The sequence below is a fragment of the Heterodontus francisci genome, chromosome 10 (genome assembly GCF_036365525.1).
Source record: "Heterodontus francisci isolate sHetFra1 chromosome 10, sHetFra1.hap1, whole genome shotgun sequence".
In the NCBI taxonomy this organism is placed as follows: domain Eukaryota; kingdom Metazoa; phylum Chordata; class Chondrichthyes; order Heterodontiformes; family Heterodontidae; genus Heterodontus; species Heterodontus francisci.
This window is the reverse complement of record NC_090380.1, coordinates 39,972,894-39,999,829: the sequence shown is the minus strand read 5'-3', so window position 1 is coordinate 39,999,829 and position 26,936 is coordinate 39,972,894. Positions and strand designations below refer to the sequence as shown.

Genomic DNA, 26,936 nt, shown 5'->3' with positions numbered 1-26,936 from the left:
TGAACATCCCACTGTTCACAGGTTATTTTGAAGCAATTTGCTCCAGCTCAGCCTGAGGAACCGGAAACTATACGCACGGTTTTCTGGGAATTGTAGTTCAGCGAGTTGTAGCCAATCAGCTTCGAGCTTCAGGAGACTCCCAACTACAACTCCCAGAACACACTGCGAACACTTTAAATAGTAATTGAAAAGTAAACATTATCTCTGAAGGAGGCGAGCTGCTTCTCCTCACAAAAAAAACCCTGTTTTACCAGCGCATTTCTGCATCAGATGAGAAACGGCCGCGATCTCAATGTCCTCTCTACCCACGGCCGCGTGAGGCCCCCGAGCCGGGCTGCCCATGCCTGTGCCTGTGTGTGAATAGGTGTCCCGGTAGGTGCCGGTTTCCGAGTGCCGAGCAGAAGCGCTGACTGCAGTGGAGTAGCGGCGGTGAAAGGGTTAACCATCTCCCCTCCTTCCCTCCCCTCCTCCTGCTTCATCATGACCAAATGAACACTCGGGGAATGAAATTTAAATTTCGAAAAGGAGAACGAGTTCTCTGCTTCGAGCCAGACCCGACAAAGGCCAAGGTTTTATACGATGCCAAGGTAGTGGTGGCTCGCGATTGTTTAGATGGGCGTAACTCAACAGAGCAGGGCTGGGGGAAACGGGGGGACGGCGAGAGATCGGGGGGCGGGGATATTGGGGCAGGGAAGATATAGGGGGGAAGATATCGGGAGACAATGGGGGGAAATCGGGGGGGTGAGATACAAGGAGTAGTTATCGAAAGGGGGGTAGCCCGCAGAGATATTTGGAAGGGAGGGTGTGGGATATGGGGGGGGGGGGGGGGGAGCTCAGCACAGATATCTGGGGGAGAAATATTGGTGCGGGAAGGGGGAGTTGGGTAGAGATATCTGGAAGGAGGGAGTTATGGGGGGGGGGGAGAGGGATTTCTGAAGGAGGGAGTTATGGGGGGGGGGGAGAGGGATTTCTGAAGGAGGGAGTTATGGGGGGGGGGGGAGAGGGATTTCTGAAGGAGGGAGTTATGGGGGGGGGGGGGAGAGGGATTTCTGAAGGAGGGAGTTATGGGGGGGGGGGAAGAGGGATTTCTGAAGGAGGGAGTTATGGGGGGGGGGGGGGAGAGGGATTTCTGAAGGAGGGAGTTATGGGGGGGGGGGGAGAGGGATTTCTGAAGGAGGGAGTTATGGGGGGGGGGGGAGAGGGATTTCTGAAGGAGGGAGTTATGGGGGGGGGGGGGAGAGGGATTTCTGAAGGAGGGAGTTATGGGGGGGGGGGAGAGGGATTTCTGAAGGAGGGAGTTATGGGGGGGGGGGGGAGAGGGATTTCTGAAGGAGGGAGTTATGGGGGGGGGGGAGAGGGATTTCTGAAGGAGGGAGTTATGGGGGGGGGGGAGAGGGATTTCTGAAGGAGGGAGTTATGGGGGGGGGGGAGAGGGATTTCTGAAGGAGGGAGATATGGGGGGGAGGGGGGAGATATCAGGATGGTGGCAAGAAATCGGGAGGGGGAGATATTGGGAGGGGGAGATTGGTTTAGAGATATCGGGGGAGGGGGTGATGGAGATATTGGGAAGGGAAGATTGGGGGAAATATCAGGAGGGATGGGGGAGATTTGGGGGTAAATATTGGGAAGGGGAGATATCGGGCGGATATGGGGAGGGGGGATTGGGCAGTGAGATATTGGGAGGGGGAGATCGTGGGGGAGGGAACTGTCGGGGAGATATTGGGAGGGCATTGGGGATATCGGCATATATTGGGGCTGTGGTTTTGGGGAGAGGAGAAAAGATATTGGCAGGAGAGATTGGGGATGTGATACGGGGATGAGGATTGTGGAGATTGGGTGAATCAGTTAGATCAGTGATCAGAGTTTTTTCAGTCGTTTGAAATGGCTTCTGTCATTAGGCCTAGTTTGCAGGGTTTTTAATTAGTAGTTTTGTTTTGTCTCTCACTCAGTGAATAGGATGGGTGGATTTTGCACTTACATGTAACAATATTCCAAATTTTAATGGCTGTAATAAAGGTATCCCTCTAATTGGCATTCAGTTTTTCCAGTTATTCCCTTGGTCCCACTGTAATTTCTCTGTGCTTGGCTGTGCTGTCAGCGATTACCATTCCTGAGATCCTTGTTTTTTCTCTCCTGCTACTCTTGTCACATCACAAAATGCATAACAATGCACACACAAAAATTTGTTTAAGAATTTTGATAATTTAATTCCTGGGCTGATTTTCTTTCAAATTGAGCCCACCCCCACCAAACTGACTCGGAGCAAAAATTGGAAATTGTTGGAAATCAACAGCTAGTCAGTCAGCATCCGTAGAGGGAATTGCTAAGTTCGATCAGCCAGAATTTGCTGCAGCAAGGTGTCTCACAGTGTGTCCAGTTCGACTTATTCCTGTACCCTGCAGCTCAATTTAGCAAAATTCTGCCCACAAAGTTGCTGGAAGTATGAGTTGATAACGACACAATGGAAATAAGGCATTTTCGACCTGAGTGAATGGGGCAACAAACATGGTTTTATTATTCACTGATGAAGTTGAAGGATTGAGAAATAAACAGGGAGGACTGAGGAGGGTGAATTCAATGTCAAATCAGGTACAGAAAGAGAAATAGAGAGAGGAAAGAAAGGTTAAATTAAGAGACAGTTTAAAAAGAAGGCAGAAAGTAAGATTTTTTTAAAAAAATTTTAATTTTAGATTCTCCTTTAAAAAAAAAACCACAACCTGAACCTGAAGGAATGAGATTCATGCTTTTAATTGTTCACTTTCTGGGCAAGGCTGGTTGATTGTCAGTCATTAACAATTATAATGTCATTAGAATCACTTTGGAGATTAATTACTAGACTTAATTTTCTGTGGTGAGTTTAATGAGCAATTAATGTGTAAATGCACCAACTTCATGAAACTCACAGGGAGGTTAAGGGTGCGATGCTGTTTCCGTGAAGTTAACAGTGAAGTGGCACAAATCAGCCCGCAATTTACTGGCCATTTGCATTTTAGTAATGATGTATGTCATTTATATTCTGGGCCATAGATGTTTCGGGTGAGGCCTTCAAAAACAGCCTTTTATGCATTTTTTTATTGCCATTATCTGCAGTATTGTGCTGCTGACTGAAATTGCCTACTATTGTAACATGATCCTGTTTCACAAGAGGATACTGGACAGTTGATTTTAAATATACTCTGTTGTAGTAATGCTTAGATTGCTTCTTTATATTCTCAAAAAGCATTTAGTAGGCTGAAGGTTAGCTACAAAATACATCAGTGCAGAATATGCCATCTGTTTACCAGAATGATACCAGAGTTGAGAGGTTGTACTTATCAGGAAAGATTGAATAAGCTGGCTCTCTTTCTTGTAGAAAAGGGATTGAGGGGATGACCTGAAAGTGATCTTCAAGGTTATGAAAGGGTTTGACAGGGTGGATGTAGAGCTGTCCACTAATATTCGTTATAAGCCCACTGACTCCCACAGCTACCTCAACTACACTTCTTCACACCCTGCCTCTTGTAAGGACTCCATTCCATTCTCCCAGTTTCTCCGTCTCCAATGCATCTGCTGTGATGATGCAACCTTCCACAACTGCGCCTCTGAAATGTCTTCCTTTTTCCTCAACCGAGGATTCCCCGCCAATGTGGTTGACGGGGCCTTCAACCGTGTCCAGCCCATTTCCCGCACTTCTGCCCTCCCACCTTCCCCTCCCTCCCAGAACCGTGACAGGGTTCCCCTTGTCCTCGCTTTCCGCCCCACGAGCCTCCACATCAGATGGGTTGAATGAACCGGAACAGGACCTTGCTGGGAGATTTGCTAGTGCTGTTGGGGGGTGGTTTAAACTAATTTGGCAGGGTGATGGGATACAGAGTGGAGGTAGGGGGTGATGCACAGTCAAATATAGAAGAGAAATTGAGTCAGTCTGGAAGGAAGAGCAAATATAGACCTGTTAAGACACAAGTGAATAATGCAAGGCTGGATTGCATCTATTTTAACACAAGGAGTCTCACTAGTCAGGCAGATGAATTGAGGGCGTTGATTAACACATGGGATTATGATATTGCTATCACAGAGACATGGTTGAGGGAAGGGCAGGACTGGCAGCTCAATATTCCTGGGTATAGAATCTTCAGGCGTGACAGGGGAGGGTGTAAAAGAGGAGGTGGCATTGTACTGTTGATCAAGGAATCAATTACCGCAGTAAGGAGGGATGATAGCTTAGAAAGTTTCTCAAATGAGGCCATCTGGGTAGAACGTAAAAACAGAAAGGGGGCAATCACTCGGCTGGGAGTGTACTACAGGCCTTCAAACAGTCAGGAAGAGATAGAGGAGCAGATATGTAGGCAAATCTCAGAGACGTATAAAAATAATAGGGTAATAATATTTTCAACTTCCCCAATATCAACTGGGATAGTCTTAGTGCAAAAGGTTTAAAGGAGGTGGAATTCTTAAAGTGCATCCAGGAGAGTTTTTTGAGCCAGTACGTAGAAAGTCCTACAAGAGAAGGGGTGGTACTAGACCTAATCCTCGGGAATGAAGCCACTCAAGTGGTAGAAGTGTCAGTGGGGGAGCTTTTCGGGGATAGTGACCATTACTCTGTAAGATTTAAGGTAGTTATGGAAAAGGACAAAGATGGACTGGAAATAAAAGTACTGAATTGGGGGAAGGCCGATCTCAATATGATAAAACAGGGTCTGGCCAAAGTGGACTAGGAGCAGCTGCTTGTAGGAAAGTCTGCATCAGACCAGTGGGTCTCATTCAAAAAGGAAATAGTGAGAGTTCAGGGCCAACATGATCCCGTAAAGGTGAATGGTAGGACCAACAAGTCCAGGGAACCCTGGATGCCAAGGGATATAGAGGATTGGATAATAAAAAAAAGGAGGCTTATGGCAGATTCAAAGTGCTGAAAACAGCGGAGGCCCTAGAGGAGTATAGAAAGTGTAGTGGGGTACTTAAAAAAGTAATTAGGAGAGCAAAGAGGAGATATGAAAAAACGCTGGCGGGCAAGATAAAGGAAAATCCTAAGGCGTTTTATAAGTATAATAAGGGCAAGAGGATAACCAGGGAAAGGGTAGGGCCCATTCGGGACCAAAGTGGCAATCTGTGTGTGGAGCCGGAGGACATAGGTGAGGTTTTAAATGATTACTTTTCATCTGTGTTCACTGTGGAGAAGGACGATGTAGGTGTAGAGATCAGAGAGGGGGATTGTGATATACTTGAACAAATTAGCATTGAAAGGGACGAAATGTTAGCTGTTTTAGTGGGCTTAAAAGTGGATAAATCCCCAGGACCAGATGAGATGTATCCCAGGCTGTTATGTGAGGCAAGGGAGGAGATAGCAGGGGCTCTGACACAAGTTTTCAACTCCTCTCTGGTCACAGGAGAAGGATGCCAGAGGATTGGAGGACAGCGAATGTGGTACCATTATTCAAGAAGGGTAGCAGGGATAAAACAGGTAATTACAGGCCAGTGAGTCTAACTTCAGCGATAGGGAAACTATTGGAAAAAATTTTGAGAGTCAGGATTAATCTCCACTTGGAGAGGCAGGGATTAATCAGGGATAGCCAGCATGGCTTTGTCAGGGGGAGATCGTGTCTGACTAATTTGACTGAATTTTGTGAGGCATTGACAAAATGTGCAGCTGAGGGTAAAGCAGTTGATGTAGTCTACATGGACTTCAGTAAGGCTTTTGAGAAGGTCCTGCATGGGAGATTGGTTAAGAAGGTAAGAGCCCATGGGATACAGGGTAATTTGGCAAATTGGATCCAAAATTGGTTTAGTGGCAGGAAACAGAGGGTAATGGTCGAGGGTTGTTTTTGTGAGTGGAAGCCTGTGACCAGTGGTGTACTGCTGGGACCCTTACTCTTTGTAGTGTACATCAATGATTTAGACGTGAATGTGGGAGGTATGATCAGTAAGTTCGCAGATGACACGAAAATTGGTGATGGCGTGAATAGTGAGGAGGAAAACCTTAGATTACAGGACGATATAGATGGACGAAGCAGTGGCAAATGGAATTTAATCCTGCAAAGTATGAGGTGATGCATTTTGGAAGGACTAACAAGACAAAGGAATATACAATAGATGATGGGACCCTAGGAAGTACAGAGGGTCAAAGGGACCTTGTTATGCTTGTCCATAGATCACTGAAGGCAGCAGCACGGGTAGGTAAGGTTGTTAGGAAGGGATATATGGGATACTTGACTTTATTATCCGAGGCAGAGAATATAAGAGCAAGGATGTTACGATGGAGCTGTATAAAACGCTAGTTTGGCCATGGCTGGAGTACTGTGTACAGTTCTGATCCACCACTCTATAGAAAGGATGTGATTGCACTGGAGAGGGTGCAGAGGAGATTCACCAGGATGTTGCCTGGGCTGGAGCATTTCAGCTATGAAGAGAGACTGGATAGGCTAGGGTTGTTTTCATTAGAGCAGAGAAGGCTGAGGAGGACCTGATTGAGGTATACAAAATTATGAGGGGCATTGATAGGATAGATAGGAAGAAACTTTTCCCCTTAACGGAGATGTCAATAACCAGGTGGCATAGATTTAAGGTAAGGGGCGGGAGGTTTTGAGGGATAAAATGTTCACCCAGAGGGTGGTTGGAATCTGGAACACACTGCCTGAAGGGGGGGTAGAGATAGGAACCCTCACAACATTTAAGTAGTATTTAGATGAGCACTTGAAACGCCATAGCATACAAGGCTACGGGCCAAGTGCTGGAAAATGGGATTAGAATAGATAGGTACTTGATGGCCAGCACAGACGTGATGGGCCGAAGGGCCTGTTTCTGTGCTGTATAACTCTGACACCCAGAGGATCATTCTCCGCCATTTCCGCCACCACCAAATGCACCTTCCCTTCCACTCCCCTGTCAGCATTCCAAAGGGGTCATTCCCTCCGCGACACCCTGGTCCACTCCTCCATTACCCTCAAAACCTCATTCCCTTCGCGTGGCGCCTTCCCATGCAATTGCAGGAGATGTAATACCTGCCCTTTTACCTCCTCTCTCCTCACTGTCCAAAGCCCCAAAAACTCCTTTCAGGTGAAGTAGCTTGTACTTCTTTCAATTTAGTATACTGTATTCCCTGCTCACAATGCAGTCTCCTCTACGTTGGGGAGACCAAATGCCGATTTTTTTAGATTTAGAGATACAGCACTGAAACAGGCCCTTCGGCCCACCGAGTCGGTGCCGACCACTAATCCCATATTCTTACCACATCCTCACCTGTCCCTATATTTCCCTACCACCTACCTATACTAGTGGCAATTTATAATGGCCAATTCACCTATTAACCTGCAAGTCTTTTGGCTGTGGGAGGAAACCGGAGCACCCGGAGAAAACCCACGCAGACACAGGGAGAACTTGCAAACTCCACACAGTGCAGTACCCAGAATTGAACCCAGGTCCCTGGAGCTGTGAGGCTGTGGTGCTAACCACTGTGCCGCTTTGGGTAATCGCTTTGCTGAACACCTCTGCTCAGTCCGAAAGCATGACCCCGAGCTTTCAGTTGCTTGCCATTTCAACACTACCCACTGCTCTCATGCCAACATTTCTGTCTTTGGGCTGCTGCAGTGTTCCAGTGAACATCAACGCAAGCTCGAGGAGCAGCACCTGATCTTTCAGTTAGGCACTCTCCAGCTTTGCGGACTGAACATTGAGTTCAATACTTTCAGAGCATGACTGGCCTTTTTAAATATTTTTTAACCATGTGCCTGCTTTTCATGTAGTCAGAGCTGCCCTTTATTCCACTGTTAACACTCTCTCTGGACTAATGCTTTGTCTTTCACCACAAGCATTAACACATGCTTTGTCTTTGTCCCAGGATAGCTTTGTTATTTAATCTCTCTGGCCCTATCAAGCACCTTCCCCTTTGTTCTCTCCCCCACTCCCCTCCCCTTCACTTGCTTAAAACTAATTCTTTTCAAACCTTTTCTGCAGGAGTTCTATTAGCTAATGCCACAGAACACTGGTGAGGGAGCAGCTGCTTATCTACTCAGGCCAACCTACCTTTAGGGCATGACTTGCAGAGTTATCTGGTACCGAGTGTGAGGAATTCCAGCTCGCGGTGAAGCCATAATCATGCTCAAGCTCAATACCAGCCAGGATGAAACAATTTGCTCCTCTGCTGCTGACCTCCATATTAACCATCAGTGCACTGTGTGGCATTACGCACTGCAGCAACTCGTGGAGCTTAGTTTGATGAACACCTCCTTGCCCTGTGACTGCTACCATGGTGAAGGACAAGAGCAGTATCATAGGAACATCACCTGTGGGTTCCCCTCTTAAGTCACATACCATCCTAACTTGTACATGTGCACTGTAGAAACAGCAGCAGTTCATTGAAGCAACCCAGCACCTCCTTTTAGGGGCCAGGTCGGAATGGCCTTGCCAGCCTACATTCTAAATCAAATAAAATGAAAATGCTCATTGTATTTTCTGATCAATACTTTGAGATCTTGAGATATTCCAAACCAGAATGTTGGACTTTGGGGCACCCACTGCTGTATCCTACTGATGAACTCTTTGTTCAGGATGGTGAAGGGAGCTCATTAGATTCCTGGACAGTCTGCCAACAGCACAATAACAGGTGTGACAAGGAGCCATTACGTTCTTTCTAAAATGTCGGAATAGATGCTCTCCTTAATGATGAATCAGATGACATTGTAACTATTAAGTTAAATGACAGCAGACATCTGCGTTTCACTCAAATGTTGAAAAGTTAATCCTAATGAACGTATCATCTATCTTTACACATATGTTGGTTTTGCATAAAATGATTTGGGCCTGCATCATGGAGGCCAGATGTGGTACTAGGTTAAAAATCTTATTAAAATTGATGAAAACTATAAAGAAATTTCCATAGAGTCTTATGTTCTGTGGTTTTGTATGGAGCTATAAATTACCCAATGTGATAAAATCCAGCATATTCCTCTCTGGTAAATGGGTCTCCAAAGAAAATGTTCTGCAACAAAATAAAAATCCACAATAGTATTTTTGTCCTTTAGTTTGATGCCCCAGCCAAAATGACTGGTGATATTTTGACATTTCCTTAATGACTCAACTCAAAATGATGGTTAACAGCATTTACACCAATGAAACACTACAAAATTCAGTAAGTCCTCTCTCTTAAAATTGAAGTGGATAAATACTTGAATTTTTTTCAACGCTTCAGGGAAAAGTCAGTAAATGAGACTTAGTTGAATAACTTTTTGAGAACCAACATAGACATGATGAGCTAAATTGCTACATTTTTTGCTGTAAAATTCTGTCTATTCCAAGCGAAATATGGTTAATTTGTTTGATTTATGAGAAATTAAACTTGCAGAGAAGAAAATTGTGCTGTAATTTTTTTGACACTTTTTCTCTGTAAATGAGCTGTAAATCAGCTAAATGTTGTAAATATTCGTTAAGATGTTGAGTATTTTTCAGTGAATTGTTTTAATCTTCTCAAAGATTTGCAGCCAGAAATTGAATTGTTTTTAAAGCAAAGGTGTTCTGAATTCTAATTGTCCACTATTTGACAGTTCATTAAAGAAATACTGTGCAGTGTGACTTAGGTTTCTCAGTTCTGTGGTTCCGTTAGTAGGTTCTTTGAATTCTTAAAAAAAAACTGTCTTTCTTCCTCTCTTGGAACTTCCCTTATAATATCTGGGTATCCACTAAGCTGCTCTGCACATTCTGAGATCAAAAACTCAAAGTGGAGTATCACAAGATCAAATTTGCATCCTATCATTTCATTGTCATTTACTTTAAGAGAAATTGAAGGGGGTTGTGGATGTAGCCATGATATTACAAGATGTTAGTCCTAATAGAATTTTTATAAGTTATATATGTAAAAAGCAATTTTTCCATTTATGAGTAGTACACTGAATGGAATTATTTTTTGATTGCACTGTTAGAATATTTGATTTTCTTTTATAGATTGTTGATGTAGAGGTCGGTAGAGATGAAAAAGGCCGAAAGATCCCAGAATATCTGATTCATTTTAATGGTTGGAACAGAAGGTAAGAAAATTATTTGCATTTCTCAGAACCTAATCCTTTACCATACATCTGTGTGGGTGCATAATTAGCTTTGGCAGGTTCATGTTAAATGAAAAGATCAAACCATAACAAACATGGTAAAATCAGAGAACAGAGTACTTCAACCAAGGGCCTGAAATGGTCAAAAATTCCACTGGAATTTCTACAGGGGGTTCACCAATCTCTCTCTATAGAATCATAGAGAGATACAGCACTGAAACAGGCCCTTCGGCCCACCAAGTCTGTGCTGACCATCTACCACCCATTTATACTAATCCTACAGTAATCCCATATTTCCTACCACATCCCCACCTTCCCTCAATTCTCCTACCACCTACCCACACTAGGGGCAATTTAGAATGGCCAATTTACCTATCAACCTGCAAGTCTTTGGCTGTGGGAGGAAACCGGAGCACCCAGCAGAAACCCACGTGGTCACAGGGAGAACTTGCAAACTCCACACAGGCAGTACCCAGAAACGAACCTCGGTCGTTGGAGCGGAGGCTGCGGTGCTAACCACTGCGCCACTGTGCCGCCCACAGAAATTTTAGAAATTCCAGAGACATGGCATAAATGTCTATTTATGCTAGTACTCTGAGATCTCTACTAATCTTTTACCAAAGTTACAATGGGAGATCGGGAAAACTTACTGGCGGATGCCTTTATTCGGTTAGGACCACAACAGTGACTAGCTTTATAAATTGTCTTTGATGTGAAAAAAATGTTTTAAGGAGGGTCTTAAAGGAGGCAAGGGATTTACAATGTCAATTAGCGCGGAGGACCAGGAAGGTAATTTGGGTGCTTAAAAGTTCTGTGGGAATGCAGTAAAAGGAGCATGGACAAACTGAGCTTGGAGAGGGCATGAGGGGAGATGGGAGAGAAACTAGAGAAGGACACAGGATTGGAGCGATGGCAGGTTTGGCTTGTTGGGAAATGGAAAGGTGGGGAAGTAGTATAGGTTGCTGAACAGATAGTCTCAATCTCACTGATTAAGAAGTGCACCAGCAGCTTGCATTTGTTGAAGGTGAAGATGGAGCAGGTAGGACGAGGAATTTAAAGAGATGGTTGGCAGTGGAGAAAATAAGATGGAGATAATCTTTGCTTTCCTGATGATTCTGGAGCGGTGGGATGTTTTGGCAGTGGATTGAGGCCAGATAGTATGTGATGTGATCTAGCCAGATCTAGTGATGGTTATCTAAACCAGTTGTGTGCAAATACACTGATGTCTAACACAATGTTTGCCCCTTGGACGTGAGCGCACGAATGTGAGGGTATACCAAGGAGAATGACTTTTTAGATGGGAGAAAGTAAAGCTTTTATTGGGAATAAAGACATCAAAGCTGGGAATGAGGGAGTGATTGAACAGATCAATAGCTGTAGAAGTATTGTGGTGAATGGAAGGCCAAATGCTAGATCATTGGAAGTTTGAAAGTGCAATTCTAAGTAATTTGGATTTTTTTCAGGGGCAGACACAGTAGGAAGTGGGGTTGGAATGGGATAGGGGACTGCAGGTGAAGTGGTTGGAAATGCACTTGTCAGTGATAGAACCCATGGGACAAGAGTGGTTAAGGGAGATGGCAAGGTTGAGTGGATAGCCATGAATTGTGGTTGGGAGAGTTTATATGGAGGAGGAGCTTTAGGGAAGACAAGAGGGTAAGCTGAGTTGAGCTAGAGATTGAGAACACTAAAAATGAGGAATGGCTTCGTACGGTGGCTGAGGGAGGATATCTCGGACAAACTTGGAGTCCTTTGAAATCCAACAGCTTAGTAAACACAATTAGATTTAAGAAATTTAATCTCATTTTTTTAAAGTGTATTAATTGAAAGAAGCAAAAGTGATGAAACTGGACCAGAGATTCCACTTAGAGGATAGTTAGAATGTGAAACAAACCATTGCTGATGTAGAGTCCATAAATTACTTTAAAAAGGAATTAGTTGCTTGATAAAATAATAGCGTATAGGGAGCGAACAGAGAGTAGGGTTAGACTAGAAGGCTAACAGAGAAAAATAGTGCAGATTTGATGTGCTGAATTGTCTGTTGCTGTGCTGTAACATTCTAAAATGCAAAAGGGAACATAAAACGACTTAACTAGGGAAAGACAGAAGATGTAGGCAAACAGAATAGCAAAGAAGAGAGAAATAAGAAAATTATCACAGGAGCAACAGGAAAAATCAGTACCATTCAAATGATACTAAAGTAATTGAATCAGTTTTCTAACGATACTAATTCTGATCGTAACTCATAAATATAATTTGATTCCTGTATCAATACTGGAAGATGTAAAATTTCTCGTAGAGTGTGGCTAGTCGATTTCTAGTCTTGCATTTGTCTTTTTTTTAAGTTCTAGATAATAGGCAAGAATACCTTATGCACCATCATGCAAACTCAACCAGATCAGTTACAGTGTGTTGAATTTATCAAGGTTTCACCAGGTTCTGTGTTCATTTCTGGTTATATTTGTCTGGTATTTGCCAATTCTAAGATTGGTGGTCTTCTGTGCTGTGTGGAAAAGCAATGCACACTCTTACTCGCAGGGAATCCCCATTACCTCCAGTCTAATGCTTTATATAGTGATGCATGGTAAAGGTTACATCCTGACACATATTGCTAAGATTATTTCCCTGAACACTTATGCTTTTGTGTTGGTCAAGACAGATTGTCTTCTGAGGAAGGAAGGTATCCGTATACTATGCATAAAACTAGGCAAATGATTAGACTGTTTAACTAATCTGGATAATTTTGTTGTGAGTCTGTACTCTGGATTAGTATTTGACAGAGTTCTAGCTTCATCTCTTTCTTAATCTAAGCCTGTATTCCTCCACTCCTTCACTATCTACAGATCCATTCAGCTTCCTGTGTTGGAGTGATTCAACAGAATCTTCATTCAGTGTATTTAACTATTTATTCAGCAAGTTCTAACTTCTTGTGAAGAAATTTTATCTTGTTTCCCATTTAACTTGTATTATTTCTGCTGGATCTTTGCTTCTGTTTCGTCAAAGGTTTCTACCTTGCTTTGTGATTCTTGCCTTGTGATTCTTGCCTTGTCATCTTTCCTATTGAGAATAAACAGTTCTTTTAATTTTCTGCTCGTAACTCAACAATGTGGAAATATCCTTGTTGCCTTTGCACTCTTGTGTCTCTGTGTCTTTGGAATAATGTAATCAGAGATGGATGTAACCTGAATCATACCATATTTCATACATCACATATGTTGCATCTAGATCACTCAAAATAAAAATTGGAGTGTGCATCATACAGATGCAAATATTTTTCATTTTCCCCTGTCTACTCTGATCATGGGGAGTTAAGAATTTGAAGATAATAAAACAGCCAAGGGCTACACAAACTCTGGTAAGTTTTTACCAATGCTATGGATGGCAGATGCCATTCATTCTCTGAATTATGGAAGGACACATCATTGAAAGGATGCATACAGATGGATTTTGACTAAATGTGTAGCTGATCTGAGCACTGTATTTTCAAACTCAACTAAGGAGTGCTTTAAGGTACTTCTAATATCTGCCAGCTGATCACCTGCCTTAGTATACCATTTGAAGTGGCGAGTTCACAGCTACTGTTTGAGTCCGGTAATTTTTATTTTCCCTATTTTTCATTTATTATCTTCTGTTTCACTTTATTGAAAGCCTCAAAAAATCTTTGAGAGGTCAAAACATTAATTCGAACAGAGGCAGAAACTCTGATCTAATTGTAATAATGAATTCTGTCCGTATTGTCATTGTATATTGAATATAACGGGACTATTTGCAGTCTTGATCGTCACATTGTTCAGTATATCATCTCAATTATTGAATTCTCATGTGCTTGTAAATCTTTGGACATGCACTGTTTTTATTACTTAACTTTATGCTGTTTTTCTTCTAAGTTTATAAAGTGCAAATTTATGGGTTTTTGCTTTTGCCGTTTAAATTATCAGGATCGGGTTTAAACATATAAGTCTTATGTACAACTTTGTTATAATACCATCCAAGGGAAATTATCAGAAATAAACCTGATTGTTGTGAAGTTCTGGTTGATATTTAATTACTTAACTCTTTGAACTGCATTGCTTTCATGTGAGTTTTGTTTGTGCAAATAAATTTTTAAGAATTGTATATCGCCTGCATTGGGGAAAAGACGTGTGCTTTGCATGTTTGACGTCTGAGCTTCCAGATGTGATGTATAACCAGCATCATATTCAGTTCTTAATTAGAAACTCATTCCCATTCTTAGCTTGAGGCAATTCTAGCCATCTTTTTAGGTAAATGTGAACTTTAATCAAAAATAGGTAGTGAAAGGTGGTTAACTAACAGATGGTTGATAATCAAGAATCAAGCCTTTCTGGAATCCACTCAGAGCTGAGAGGGTAGGAGAAGAGGAAAATCAGACTGGCAAAGAGAGAACATGAGAACAGAATGACAGTCAACATAAAAGCGAACCCAAAAATCTTTTACCAGCATGTTAATAGTGAGCAGTAAGAGGTGGAGTGGGGCCTATTAGGGGCAAAGAGGGTAATGTACGCTTAGAGGCGCAGGGCAAGGCTAAAAAATTTGATGAGTACTTTGTATCAATGTTTACTCGGGAAGAGGAATCTGACGATATCTGTAGAAGCAAAGAGAATAGAGGCAATGCACAGGGTAAAAATTGAGAGGGGGAAGGTACTGAAAAGGCTGGCTATGCTTAGAGTGAATAAGTCACCTGGTCCAGATGGCTTGCATCCCAGGTTGCTAAAGGAAGTGGAGGTGGAGATAGCAGAAAGGCTTGCTTGCCATAATCGTCCAATCTATCCTAGCTATGTGTGGGAGATGCCAGAGGATTGGAGAATGGCAAATGTGACACCCTCATTCGAGAAAGGGTCTAAGGACAGTCCGAGCGACTACAGGCCAGTTAATTTAACATCAGTGGTGGGTAAGGTTTTGGAAACAATAATCAAGGGGAAAAAAATTAACAGACAGTTGGAGCGGTTTGAGTTAGTGAAGGAGAACCAGCACAGATTTATAAAAAGGAGATCATGCTTGAATCTAATTGAATTTTTTAATGAAGTAACAAAGAAGGTTGAAGAAAGGGATGTGGTGGATGTTGCCTATATGGATTTTAAGAAAGCGTTTGATAAGGTACTGTATAAAAGGCTGGTTAATAAACTTGAGGCTCCTGGAATAGGACGGGTCAGTGTCCAACTGGATAAAAAATTGGCTTAAGGACAGAAAACAGTGAGTCATAGTAAATGGTTGTCTTTTGAGACTGGAAGATGATAGACAGTGGTGTTCCCCAAGGGTCAGTGCTGGGATCACTGCTTTTTGCTATAAGTAAATGACTTGGATATTGAAATACAAAGTAAGAGTTTCAAAATTTGCCAATGACACCAAACTTTGAGGTGTGGCAGACAGTGAGGTGATATGAACCACCTGCAGCAGGATACAGACAGGTGAGCAGAATGGGCAGACAGGTGGCAGATGGAATTTACTACTGACAAGTGTGAGGTGATGCATTTTGGCAGAAGGAATAGGGAGAGACAAAATAGACTTAATGGCACAGTTCTCAAGAGTATGCAGGAACAGAGGGACCTGGAGATGCATGTGTATCGATCTTTGAACGTGGCAGGATATATTGAGAGCGGTTAGCAAAGCATATGGGTTCTTGGGCTTCATAAATAGAGGCATTAAGTACAAAAGCAAGGAAGTTATGCTGAACCTTTGTACAGCTCTGGTTCGGCCCCAGCTGGAGTGTTGCGTCCAGTTCTGGTCGTCACATTTTAGGAAGGTTGTGAGGGTCCTTCAGAGGGGGCAGAGGAGATTCCCGAGAGTGGTTCCAAGGATGGGAGATTTTAGTTACAAGGGCCGGGATTTTATGTGGCCCCCTGAGGTGGGGGACACGGAGTATCATGACGGGTGGGGGGGTGCGGACGGCCTGTTGCCAAGCGATCTTCCCGGGGGTGGGATAGGCCAGCGACGGCCTTCCCACTCAGTGGCCAACTGAGGCCCTGAAGTGGCCTATTAACGGCAAATAAGGGCCTCTTCCTGCTGCTGCTGGGATCTAACTGGGGTCCTTTGCAATGTGGGGAGGATGCCTTGGAACACGAGGTGCCCTTCTTGTGGGGGGTTGGGTGGTGTGGTCCCTCTTTCATGGGCAATCTTTGGCCCACGGTGGATCCCCACTGGGAACCAGTTTACTCCCCAGTATCCCCCTTACCGGGGCCTTCCGCATTGGACCCAGTGACCCTGCCTCGCCTACCTCTGTTCCAGGGTTCCACTGTTGGGCCTGGGTCTGAGGCCTCTGCAGTACTGGCAGTGGCCACCACTCCCGGTAGCCCTGCCGATACTGCTACGCTGCCGGCTCTCTGATTGGCTGGCAGCTCATGGAGGTGGGATCCACGTCTTTAAAGGGACGCGGATCCCAGCTCCTGAAACTGAGATTTAAAAAGACCAGAGGATTGCTCCAGTGGGTCATGAAAAGGCAGAGGCGGGCTTTCCCCCGCCTTTTTAACCCGGTGCTGGGAGCCCGTGTTCCAGGCCAAGGTTAGGTTCTTCTCCTTGGAGCAAAGGAGATTGAGGGGAGATTTAATAGCAGTGTACAAGATTATGATAGGCATAGATAAGTTAGACAAGGAAAAACTGTTCTCGTTACCTAATGGTCAAGGACTAGGAGACACAGATTGAAGATTTTGAGCAAGAGATGCAGGGGGAATATGTGGAAGAACATTCTTAACGCTCTGGGTGGTAATGACCTGGAACTCGCTGCCCATAAGGGTGGTGGAAGTGGAGACAATCAATGATTTCAAAAAGAAATTTAATGAGCAATTGAAGGAAAGAAACTTGCAGGGTGAGGGGAATTAAGTGGGGGAGTGGGACTGACTGGAATGCTCCGTGGAGAGCTGGCATGGACTTGATGGACCGAATGGCAGCTTTCTATGCTGTAAATAACTCTATGGCTGTACATATTGATTGTTATGTCCTTTAAATTCTGCATTGGACCGGAGTTGTAAATAAAGGAAGAGGCATTTCCATGATTTCTGATAATTTAATACATTGTTTGCAAAATCTCCATTTTGATATGTAAAAATTCTGTTTAAGTTTCTTGGGAAACTTTTTGACTAATTCTGGTCAGGTTTGTTTTACATTTGGTGTTTTTTTTTTTGAGATTTGGTTAATTGCTGCCATGACTTATAACAATGTAGAATTTTTCCAGTCTTTATGGCTTTTAGAAGGTTAATGAAGTAGCAGTCTCCAAATTTTAATTAGCTCCAGTTGAATTTTCCAGTCGAACTAGAGAGAGGAGTCTTGATTCAACAATATACAATTCCAAAGTCACATATTAGTTTTTCAAAGAATTTATGGAAATAGCAGATTTTCAATTAATTCTACCAAAGTTCACTCATTCATTCATTTTATTGATTAAGCTTTTAAAATGTTGCCTCCTAGGTGAACTTCGGTGATTAATGGACTTTGTGCGATGGAAATGTTTTGTATTTGTGTCAGTAATTTAGTATGGTAGGAATGAATTGGTTCTGGTGTATTGTGCTTGTAAACCACCTCAATATAATTTGTTGCCTTTTTTTTTAGCAATGGCTTTTATATTGTAGCACTATTGCGTTGGTCTTGTACATCTGAACGTACCGAACAGCTAATTTTAAGAATTTATAACCAAAATGCTATAAAGTGAATAGGATCTGGGACTGCATTACATTAGTTGCTTTGAAGTCTGATCATTATGTTGCACAACTGGGAAGAACTAGGGACACAAGACTCTTTTTGTGAATAGCATACTCTGAAGTAAAGGCCAAGATTTAATTTGAGATTATTATGTTTGGGTATCACACCTGCTATTTGGAATTGATTCCATGCTGCTTTTAACAATAAAAGTTCAATATCTGATTCACTTTAAATCTAATACTCGTCTGCCTTTTGGATTCCATGCACTTATTACATGTGTTAAATACATATTTTTATATTGTATTGCGAGAATTTTTATTTCTTCAAAAAATTGCTGTATGTTGTGTTTTTAAGATTTTGATTCTAGCAGATCAGTCCTTTTCCTAAATATACTTTTAACCCTTTCACTGACAAATTAATTAGAATTTCATATTTGAAAAGTGGATTTGTGCTGTTGAATGGGTTTATGACTTTATTTCGGTTTTGTAAGCTTTGTTTTTGATTTAAGTTTCTTTTTTTTTTTGTTACCTTTTATTTTTACCTGTCTTTATCCTCCTGTCTCTAGCTGGGATAGATGGGCAGCAGAAGATCATGTACTTCGTGACACGGATGAAAATCGCAGATTACAGCGTAAATTGGCCAAGAAAGCTGTGGCTCGCATGTAAGAATAATTTACGTGATGTAAGCATCATTGCATACCCAAAAGTATTTACAAAATAATAAATATATAAAAATACTTGGCAGCATGGTCAGATAAATGCATAAATCGTTTACCTGAAATCTGGCAAGAAAGAAGGTCTCCAGAAGTTCAACCTGAAGTTTGAGAAACAAATGAATTCTATCATGCATTTTCTCAATACAGTATGCTGCCAGGGCATAGCTAAAGCACATTGGTATGGGTTCCCAATACGAACAGGTTTTAACGGTGAGTTAATATGCTCTTGTAATGTCTTGGGTCCAAGTGCAAAGTCACAACAGGAGTCTTCCAAAATATTCATTGTGAGTTGCTTTACATGATCCTGCCTGTTAGCCTTCATGCAAAGAGTGCTGTGATTGAAAATGAGCTACCGTTTATGTCCCAAGCAAGAATAAAATTGTACAGAAATTACAACTAGTACAATGCCAGGCAGAAGCTCCGGTACATCATGTATGCAAAGGTCCATTGATTGAAGTTGCATCAGAGATTCCTATCTACAGTGCTGTGAAAAGAGTACCATGGACTTATGTGAAAAGAGTACTTGCAGCTTACCCTACTCAAGACCATATCCAGCATTACATTTTCAGGTGTTCACACCAAAAAACTTCATTTATGTACCAGTAGCTTTCTTTGTGCTGGTGTTGAACTGTACCTAGCTGGGTTAAAAATAAATAGGGCTATTGAGACTTAAATTGCTGAAAAGTATTGAATAATCTTAACTGCCATCTCGGTAAACAAATATGAATACAAAACGGTTTGTGTAACAAATGCAGTTTGAGTGTTTAAAGATACTGCATTTTTCCTGTATATGCTGATGTAAATATATTACCATGTTTTTAAAAAAAAACTTTTGAGGTGACTATTTGTAATAGACTAAATTTTTAAAACATTTTTAAAGTTGTATCTTTTGTGTGTTTTTCTTTGTCTTGGGAAAGTGTTGTAGTAAACACAAGCTTTGTGGAAATTTTTCAAGATCATACCTAGTGGAATAAATTCAGATAAGGATTGACTGTTTTAATACTAACTTTCATGTGATTAGGAAAAACAAAGGGAAAAAGAAGCGTCGTCGGCTACCCGGTGTTGATTCAGTGCTAAAAAGTCTTCCTGTAGATGAAAAGGAAGAGAATGATGAAAACTGTGAGTATGTATTTTTAAAAGGTCTTCATTTTCTGTTTGAATTTATAGGTCAGCATCTAAACAACATGTCTGTGGAAGTCATAGGTCATGTGAAGTAAACTGAACTGTTGTACTGTGAGTTTTTTGCCACTAGGAGTGCAAGTGATTAACTCACTAAATAACTCTGGTGCTTGATGTTTGCAGTCAAATCCCAGACTAGTAATATTGTGTTTTTTACTTTTTCTGCTGCTTGCATTCTTTCCTGGTCTCTGAACTGTTAGTTTGGAGAAGGGTATCAGAATCAGATACAGTCCTGAACCCATTACAGAGCTAATTCGAGCTTTTTGTAATTGTATTATGACATACAATCATGTGATAACTTTTCTTTACAATAATAGAATTGTTTAAGACAATCTTGTAGTTTGGTGGAGATGAATGTCAATTAATCATGAAAAGTTTTGTGACACCTTGATAATCATACAGAAAATCAAAGCTTCTAAAACTGTCAAACCTATTTGGGAGATTGGTTTTGCATTAGCCACTAGTGCAGTTTAAATTATGTTTCTTTTTGACAACCATAATCTATCTATATTCAGATTAGCCCAGGCTTTGTGAGTGACATAACAAAACAAAATTCCCATCCTCTTTCTCAGGGAGTTTTTGAGATATTCTGATTTAGGTTTTGATAGATACTAAAAATGATTCAGATTCTTGAATATTTCAGTAGCAGTAGCGGTGTTGATGTCATGCACGTTATAAAGTCATAGACCAAATAAGTTGTGGATTTCTACTGGTACATCGGGGACAGAAATCCACAACTCTATTCAATGAAAATCACAAATGAGTAACATTTTAATACCTATGGGATGGTCTGGGGATTTTGAAGCACTGGTGTAGAAGTCCTGAAATTTCATGTCATGAACGTTAGAAATTAGAATCTCTGTGTCTCAATTATGAGCCATTAACATTGACCTTTTTTAAAAAATGTCAACAAAACACAGATGAAATAATCTGGTACAAAATGTTACTGGTGTTTTATTTCAAAAATTGATTTAACATTGCATGAAGAATGACACACTCTTCCCCTCCCCCACCAACCCCAGAAATGTATTATTTATCAGGAAATGTCAGTGAAAAAGTCTAGTAAACTGTTTATTTTTTTAAAATCCTTTGTTTTAAGATTTGAAAATGCTGGAATTATTTTTTTACTTTCGCTATGGTGCTTAAATATACATTTTCAAGAATTACAAATACAATGACGCAAATTAATGAAAGCATTTATTTTATTATTTTTTTATTTAGAGATACAGCACTGAAACAGGCCCTTCGGCCCACCGAGTCTGTGCCGACCAACAACCACCCATTTATACTAACCCTACAGTAATCCCATATTCCCTATCACCTCCCTACACTAGGGGCAATTTACAACGGCCAATTTACCTATCACCTGCAAGTCTTTTGGATGTGGGAGGAAACCGGAGCACCCGGCGAAAACCCACGCAGACACAGGGAGAACTTGCAAACTCCGCACAGGCAGTACCCAGAATCGAACCCGGGTCCCTGGAGCTGTGAGGCTGCGGTGCTAACCACTGCGCCACTGTGCCGCCCATTTTCTTAGAGATACAGCACTGAAACAGGCCCTTCGGCCCACCGAGTCTGTGCCGGCCATCAACCACCCATTTATACTAATCCTACACTAATCCCATATTCCTACCACATCCCCACCTGTCCCTATATATTTCCCTACCACCTACCTATACTAGGGGCAATTTATAATGGCCAATTTACCTACCAACCTGCAAGTCTTTAGGCTTGTGGGAGGAAACCGGAGCACCCGGAGAAAACCCACGCAGACACAGGGAGAACTTGCAAACTCCACACAGGCAGTACCCAGAATTGAACCCGGGTCGCTGGAGCTGTGAGGCTGCGGTGCTAACCACTGCGCCACTGTGCCGCCATTTGTTATCCAAATGTTACATGTTGTTCTTTTGATACATCACTTGCTTGTGCAGTGAGACTACAACAGAACAGGGCTCTTATTACACCTCTGAGCACTTAAGTTTCCTAATGCTTCTATATATTATAATCTTGCAATTCATAGTTTGGTCTGCTGCTCTTTGCATTAGGTTATTGCAATCTGTGCTGAGTTTTTATTTTAATATATTACATTAAATATATTACATTGCCATCATTTTTTAATTTTTTTTGGCAGATGGAAAGAGTTACTGCCTAACATTTAGTTACTGTGGTGCCATTCTATTAACAAAAATGGGAAAAAAAAGCATTTGTAACTAAAGCAAAATGTACATGGCTTTGTATTTTTTTTAATTGCCTGCGTTGATGTTGTAATACTAACAGTCAGACTTCTTCTAAAATATTAATGAGGTTATTTTTATTTTGACAGCATTCATTCAGTCCCTGATTTTGCTCATGATTTAAAGTATGACTTAATTTCAACAGTGTTTACTCCAGAATATTTTGTTTTATACAAACTGAATTATAGAGTATCGTTCTGAGCAGTTGCACTATCTCTGTTTATTTCTTTAGTAAACCAGTGAATATAATGACCCAGAATTGTCTTGAGTGGACTAAGGTCATGAGCAGAAACTTGAGTTGCTTTATGCGACCTAAAGGTCCTCCTAGGACTGAAGTTTGAGTCAAATCGCGTGAAGATCTGGAGCATCCTTGAAAAACAAAGGGAAACTGGTGTGATGCCTCTATGACTAATGAATAATTGTTTTTCTCACATTAGATTGACTGCAACAACTAATAAAGGGAAAGCTCTTAAAAAGCAATGTTGAAAATTCCTAATATGCAGAGTTTCTTTCTTGGATTTCAGAATTAAAACACAACCTCAGAAGTAAACAAAACAAAAGTAAACTAATAACATTTTCAACAGCTATATTAAAAACCTTTTCCTTTTTTCCCTTTTGAAGCTTTAAGTGCTGCTTCTAACGATGAGGTTGATGACGACGATGATGATGATGACAATGATGTAGATGGTACAGATGAAGAATCATTAGAGTGTGAAGATGATAGTGAACCAGAAGAGATAATAGAAATGGTAAGGCAGCAAGCAGGTCAGGCAGCATCTGTGGAGAGAAAAATAGTTAACATTTCAGGTCAATGATTTTTCATCAGAACTGAAAGAAGTTTACAGTTAAGTAGAAATTAGAATCAGAATAGAAATGGTAAATTTTCTTTTGGCTCAAAAATCATACTTGAAAATCTTTGAACGTTATCCTCAAGTGATATTGGTGCCAATGAAGTGCTGTGTGCATAAGTCCCTGACGATCATCTGCTGCAATAAACATTTTCTGTGAATTTTATTAAAGGTACAAAAATGTTTATACTTAGTTGCACAGGTGTTTGGTATATCTCATTTCTGATTCAAGAGCCTGTGCACCATCCTTAATTGGATGGGGCTCCCAGGGGCAGCCACTTAATTGGCCGCCTCCTTCAGATTTGCCCTCTGGGTCCCACTGCAAGCATTTATGGGTTCCAATCTGCATTTCATCCTGACCACAGGATCAGGACCCAGGAATGAAAATTCAGCCCATTAGGTTAGATGACCAAAAGGTTGGTCAAAGAGGTTGTTATCAGGAAGGTACAGGACAGGTACAGTGTAGTGACTACACAATGAGATTAACAACCCAGAAGTTATGGAAATCCAGTCATGATAAATTGTGAAATTGCATTCAATGGAGCTGGTCATTTGAAAATTCTCTGTTGTCTTCATGCCTAGCTGTTTCGTCAATACTCTTCCAGGAGGTGCATATGACTAAAGTCCCACATTACATGGTTTATTCCTAATGTCCACTAAAGTGTACTGCCAAGGCAGTAGGTTGTAAAATCAATTACTTGGAGAGACATCCCACCTTCACCTTCTCAGGGCAACTGGGATGGCATTAAATCCAGTCTTGTCAGTGACATGCACATCCGAAGAACAAATAAAAATAAAACAAAACTGTTATAAATCAAAATTGAAATGTAATTGATTAAAAAGATGTCATTTATATCTAGAGAGTCTGGTAACTGCATGCTTTACCAAACTTTCCTGCTATGCGTGATGTAATCGGAGCAATATTCTTTCAAATTTCTTGGAAATAGATGATTCTTAATATGGATGCAAAGCTGATCTGAACCGCAGTACCAACAATCTTGAAAGCATAACACAGAGAACGAATGCACGTTAGAACATAACATTTCATATAAACAGGAAAAGGACAACTACCTACCATTTTTTTAAAACACATTTCTCTCAATCCCTCCTTTTTCCAGGAGCACATCAATTTGTTTCCTGCTAACATTTATATTACCTGTTTCAAAGGTATTTCTGTAGTAAATTATTCCACAACTCTATTGTCCATTGGCTGGAGAAATGTCAAATTCTTTTCTTCAAATTATCAATGTTTAACTTCCATTTCCTACCATTTGTAAATTCCCTATACGACCTTCATTAATCTTCAAGGTGATCTAAATTAAAATTTCACACTCTTTTCCAAAGAGAATGAGCTCAACTTCCTTAATGTTTCCTCACCATTTAAATTCCAGATCCCCAGAATCATGTCGACTCACTTCTGTACCTGCTTAAGGCCAAAAATATTCTAGCTATGTTAGGTGCCTAGAACTACATAGTGCTGCATTGAAGGTCTGACAAACATAGTATTTAACACCATGCAGACTCTAGATTTGTAATTTAACTAGTTGCTGAGGCATCTGCAGTTAAGCACAGTACTAAATGTTTCAGACTTAACTATTAAAACACCCAGGTCTTTCTCCTAGTCCGCACTCTAGTACTGTTCCATTTAACACTACAATGTGGAAAATTGCCCAGGTCTGTCCTGTACACAAAAAGCAGGACAAGTCCAACCCGGCCAATTACCGCCTCATCAGTCTACTCTCTATCATCAGCAAAGTGATGGAAGGTGTCATCAACAGTGCCATCAAGCAGCACTTGCTTAGCAATAACCTGCTCGCAGAGGCTCAGTTTGGGTTCCGACAGGGCCACTCAGAACCTGACCTCATTACAGCCTTGGTTCAAACATGGACAAAAGAGCTGAACTCAAGAGGTGAGGTGAGAGTGACTGGCCTTGACATCAAGGCAGCATTTGACCGGGTATGGCATCAAGGAGCCCCAGCAAAACTGGAGTCAATGGAAATCAGGGGGAAAACTCTCTGCTGGTTAGAGTCATACCTAGCGCAAAGGAAGATAGTTGTGGTTGTTGGAGGTCAATCATCTGAGCTCCAGGACATCACTGCAGGAGTTCCTTAGGGTAGTGTCCCAGGCCCAACCATCTTCAGCTGCTTCATCAGTGACCTTCCTTCAATCATAACGTCAGAAGTGGGGATGTTCGCTGATGATTGCACAATGTTCAGCAACATTCGCGACGACTCAAATACTGAAGCAGTCCGTGTAGAAATGCAGCAAGACGTGGACCATATCCAGGCTTGGGCTGATAAGTGGCAAGTAACATTTGCGCCACACAAGTGCCAGGCAATGACCATCTCCAACAAGAGAGAATCTAACCATCTCCCCTTGACATTCAATGGCATTACCATTGCTGATTTCCCCACTATCAACATCCTAGGGGTCACCATTGACCAGAAACTGAACTGGATTAGCCATATAAATACCGTGGCTACAAGAGCAGGTCAGAGGCTAGGAATCCTGCGGCGAGTAACTCACCTTCTGACTCCCCAAAGCCTATCCACCATCTACAAGGCACAAGTCAGGATTGTGATGGAATACTCTCCACTTGCCTGGATGGGTGCAGCTCCAACAACACTCAAGAAGCTCAACACCATCCAGGACAAAGCAGCCCACTTGATTGGCACACCATCCACAAACATTTACTCCCTCCACCACTGATGCACATTGGCAGCAGTGTGTACCATCTACAAGATGCATTGCAGCAACGCACCAAGGCTCCTTAGACAGCACCTTCCAAACCTGCGACCTCTACCATCTCGAAGGACAAGAGCAGCAGATGCATGGGAACACCACCATCTGCAAGTTCTCCTCCAGGTCACACACCATCCTGACTTGGAACTATATCGCCGTTCCTTCACTGTCGCTGGGTCAAAATCCTGGAACTCCCTTCCTAACAGCACTGTGGGTGTACCTACCTCACATGGACTGCAGTGGTTCAAGAAGGCAGCTCACCACCACCTTCTCAAGGGCAATTAGGGATGGGCAATAAATGTTGGCATAGCCAGTGACACCTACATCCCATGAATGAATAAAAAAAAACATATAGCCCCTCTTTTGGTTCCTTGTTGCCATACAAATTATTTTACATTTAACCATATTGAATCTGTCATCCTTACATTCAGATTTTGTGTTTATAAGCTTATTGTAAAATGTTCCAAACAAACAGAATTGTCAGGTGGGAAAAGACCATCTGACCCATCAGATCTGCACCTCCCTTCCCCCAACCTCATGATTGCTGGAGCAACATTACTAAACACTTCCCATCCTTGCAGCCGTATTATTACCAGAGAAGAAACAAAAAAAGAACTAACAGCTATAGTTGGCATTGTGTGTTTAGCTGTTCCTGGATAATCTGTTTTCTTTATAATCTAGAAGGACGATCAAGAGACTTGCTGTAAAAAGGAAATGGAAGAGAAAACCATAAACATAGAAATTCCAGAAATTCTGAAGAAGAAACTTGAGGATGATTGCTATTATGTCAATAAAAGAAAAAAGGTATAATTTCTGTTGTACAAAGTGCCATTTTTAATAAGTTTTTTATAATGTAATAAATGTAAATAATCCAAAATGTAAATAAATTTCATAATGCTATAAATGTAGGTCTGCCATAGGCACCTTCTCTGCTAAAGTTATATTTGTAGCTCCCTTAAGAGATCAGAGTGCTGACTTTTTACGGAAGTTGACTCCCAATACCCGAGGTCGACTAGTGTGGCAGCAAGTTTTTGACTAACAGACACATTTTAACATAGCTCATGTCCCAAGTCCTTTTAAAAATAAATCGTAAAAGAAAGTCAAAACATCGACATTTCTACAAATCATATCTATGTAACATATAATTGGAGGAAAGTGTACTATAATTTACTCAGCTTGCCTTACTATGTTTAAGTAAAGACAGTAGGCCAGAATTTTTCACGTGACGGACAGGAGCTGTCCACTGACCGAAAAGTCGGTGGCAATCCCGCCTCGCCGGGCCTGGGGATCCAGTCCTGATTTTACGGTCTCCAGGCTGTTAATTGGGCTTAGGCAGGACTGCCACCTCATTGAGGCAGGATGTTCTGCCTGATGGAGCTGCTGGCCAATCAGCGGGCCGGCAGCTTCTAGTCCCAGCAGCGCCACCGGCAGCGGTAGCCACTGCTGGGATTGCAACCCAGCTTCTACAAGAAGAGGAAGGATGGCCCCGAATAGAAGGTGAATTTTTGGGGCCTCGCTGGGGGTGAATGGTTAGGCCCCAGCGAGGCAAGGGGGTCGTTTG

General features: G+C 41.8%; 1 protein-coding gene across 4 annotated transcripts in view; it reads left to right on the top strand.

The window, feature by feature from the left end:
* Nucleotides 1-379: 379 nt before the first annotated feature.
* Nucleotides 380-26,936, top strand: part of LOC137374410 (MSL complex subunit 3-like) — a 60,504-nt gene continuing 33,947 nt past the window's right edge. For 2 of the 4 annotated variants that reach the window (XM_068040474.1, XM_068040476.1), the window contains exons 1-6: nucleotides 380-587; nucleotides 9,910-9,992; nucleotides 18,223-18,318; nucleotides 19,394-19,491; nucleotides 22,407-22,534; nucleotides 26,057-26,179. In XM_068040474.1, coding sequence (XP_067896575.1) covers nucleotides 489-587; nucleotides 9,910-9,992; nucleotides 18,223-18,318; nucleotides 19,394-19,491; nucleotides 22,407-22,534; nucleotides 26,057-26,179 — 627 coding nt within the window. In that variant the 5' untranslated portion in view covers nucleotides 380-488. Of the gene's footprint in view, nucleotides 588-9,909; nucleotides 9,993-18,222; nucleotides 18,339-19,393; nucleotides 19,492-22,406; nucleotides 22,535-26,056; nucleotides 26,180-26,936 lie in introns of those variants that run through there. The other 2 variants (XM_068040475.1, XM_068040477.1) reach the window with 2 other exon arrangements.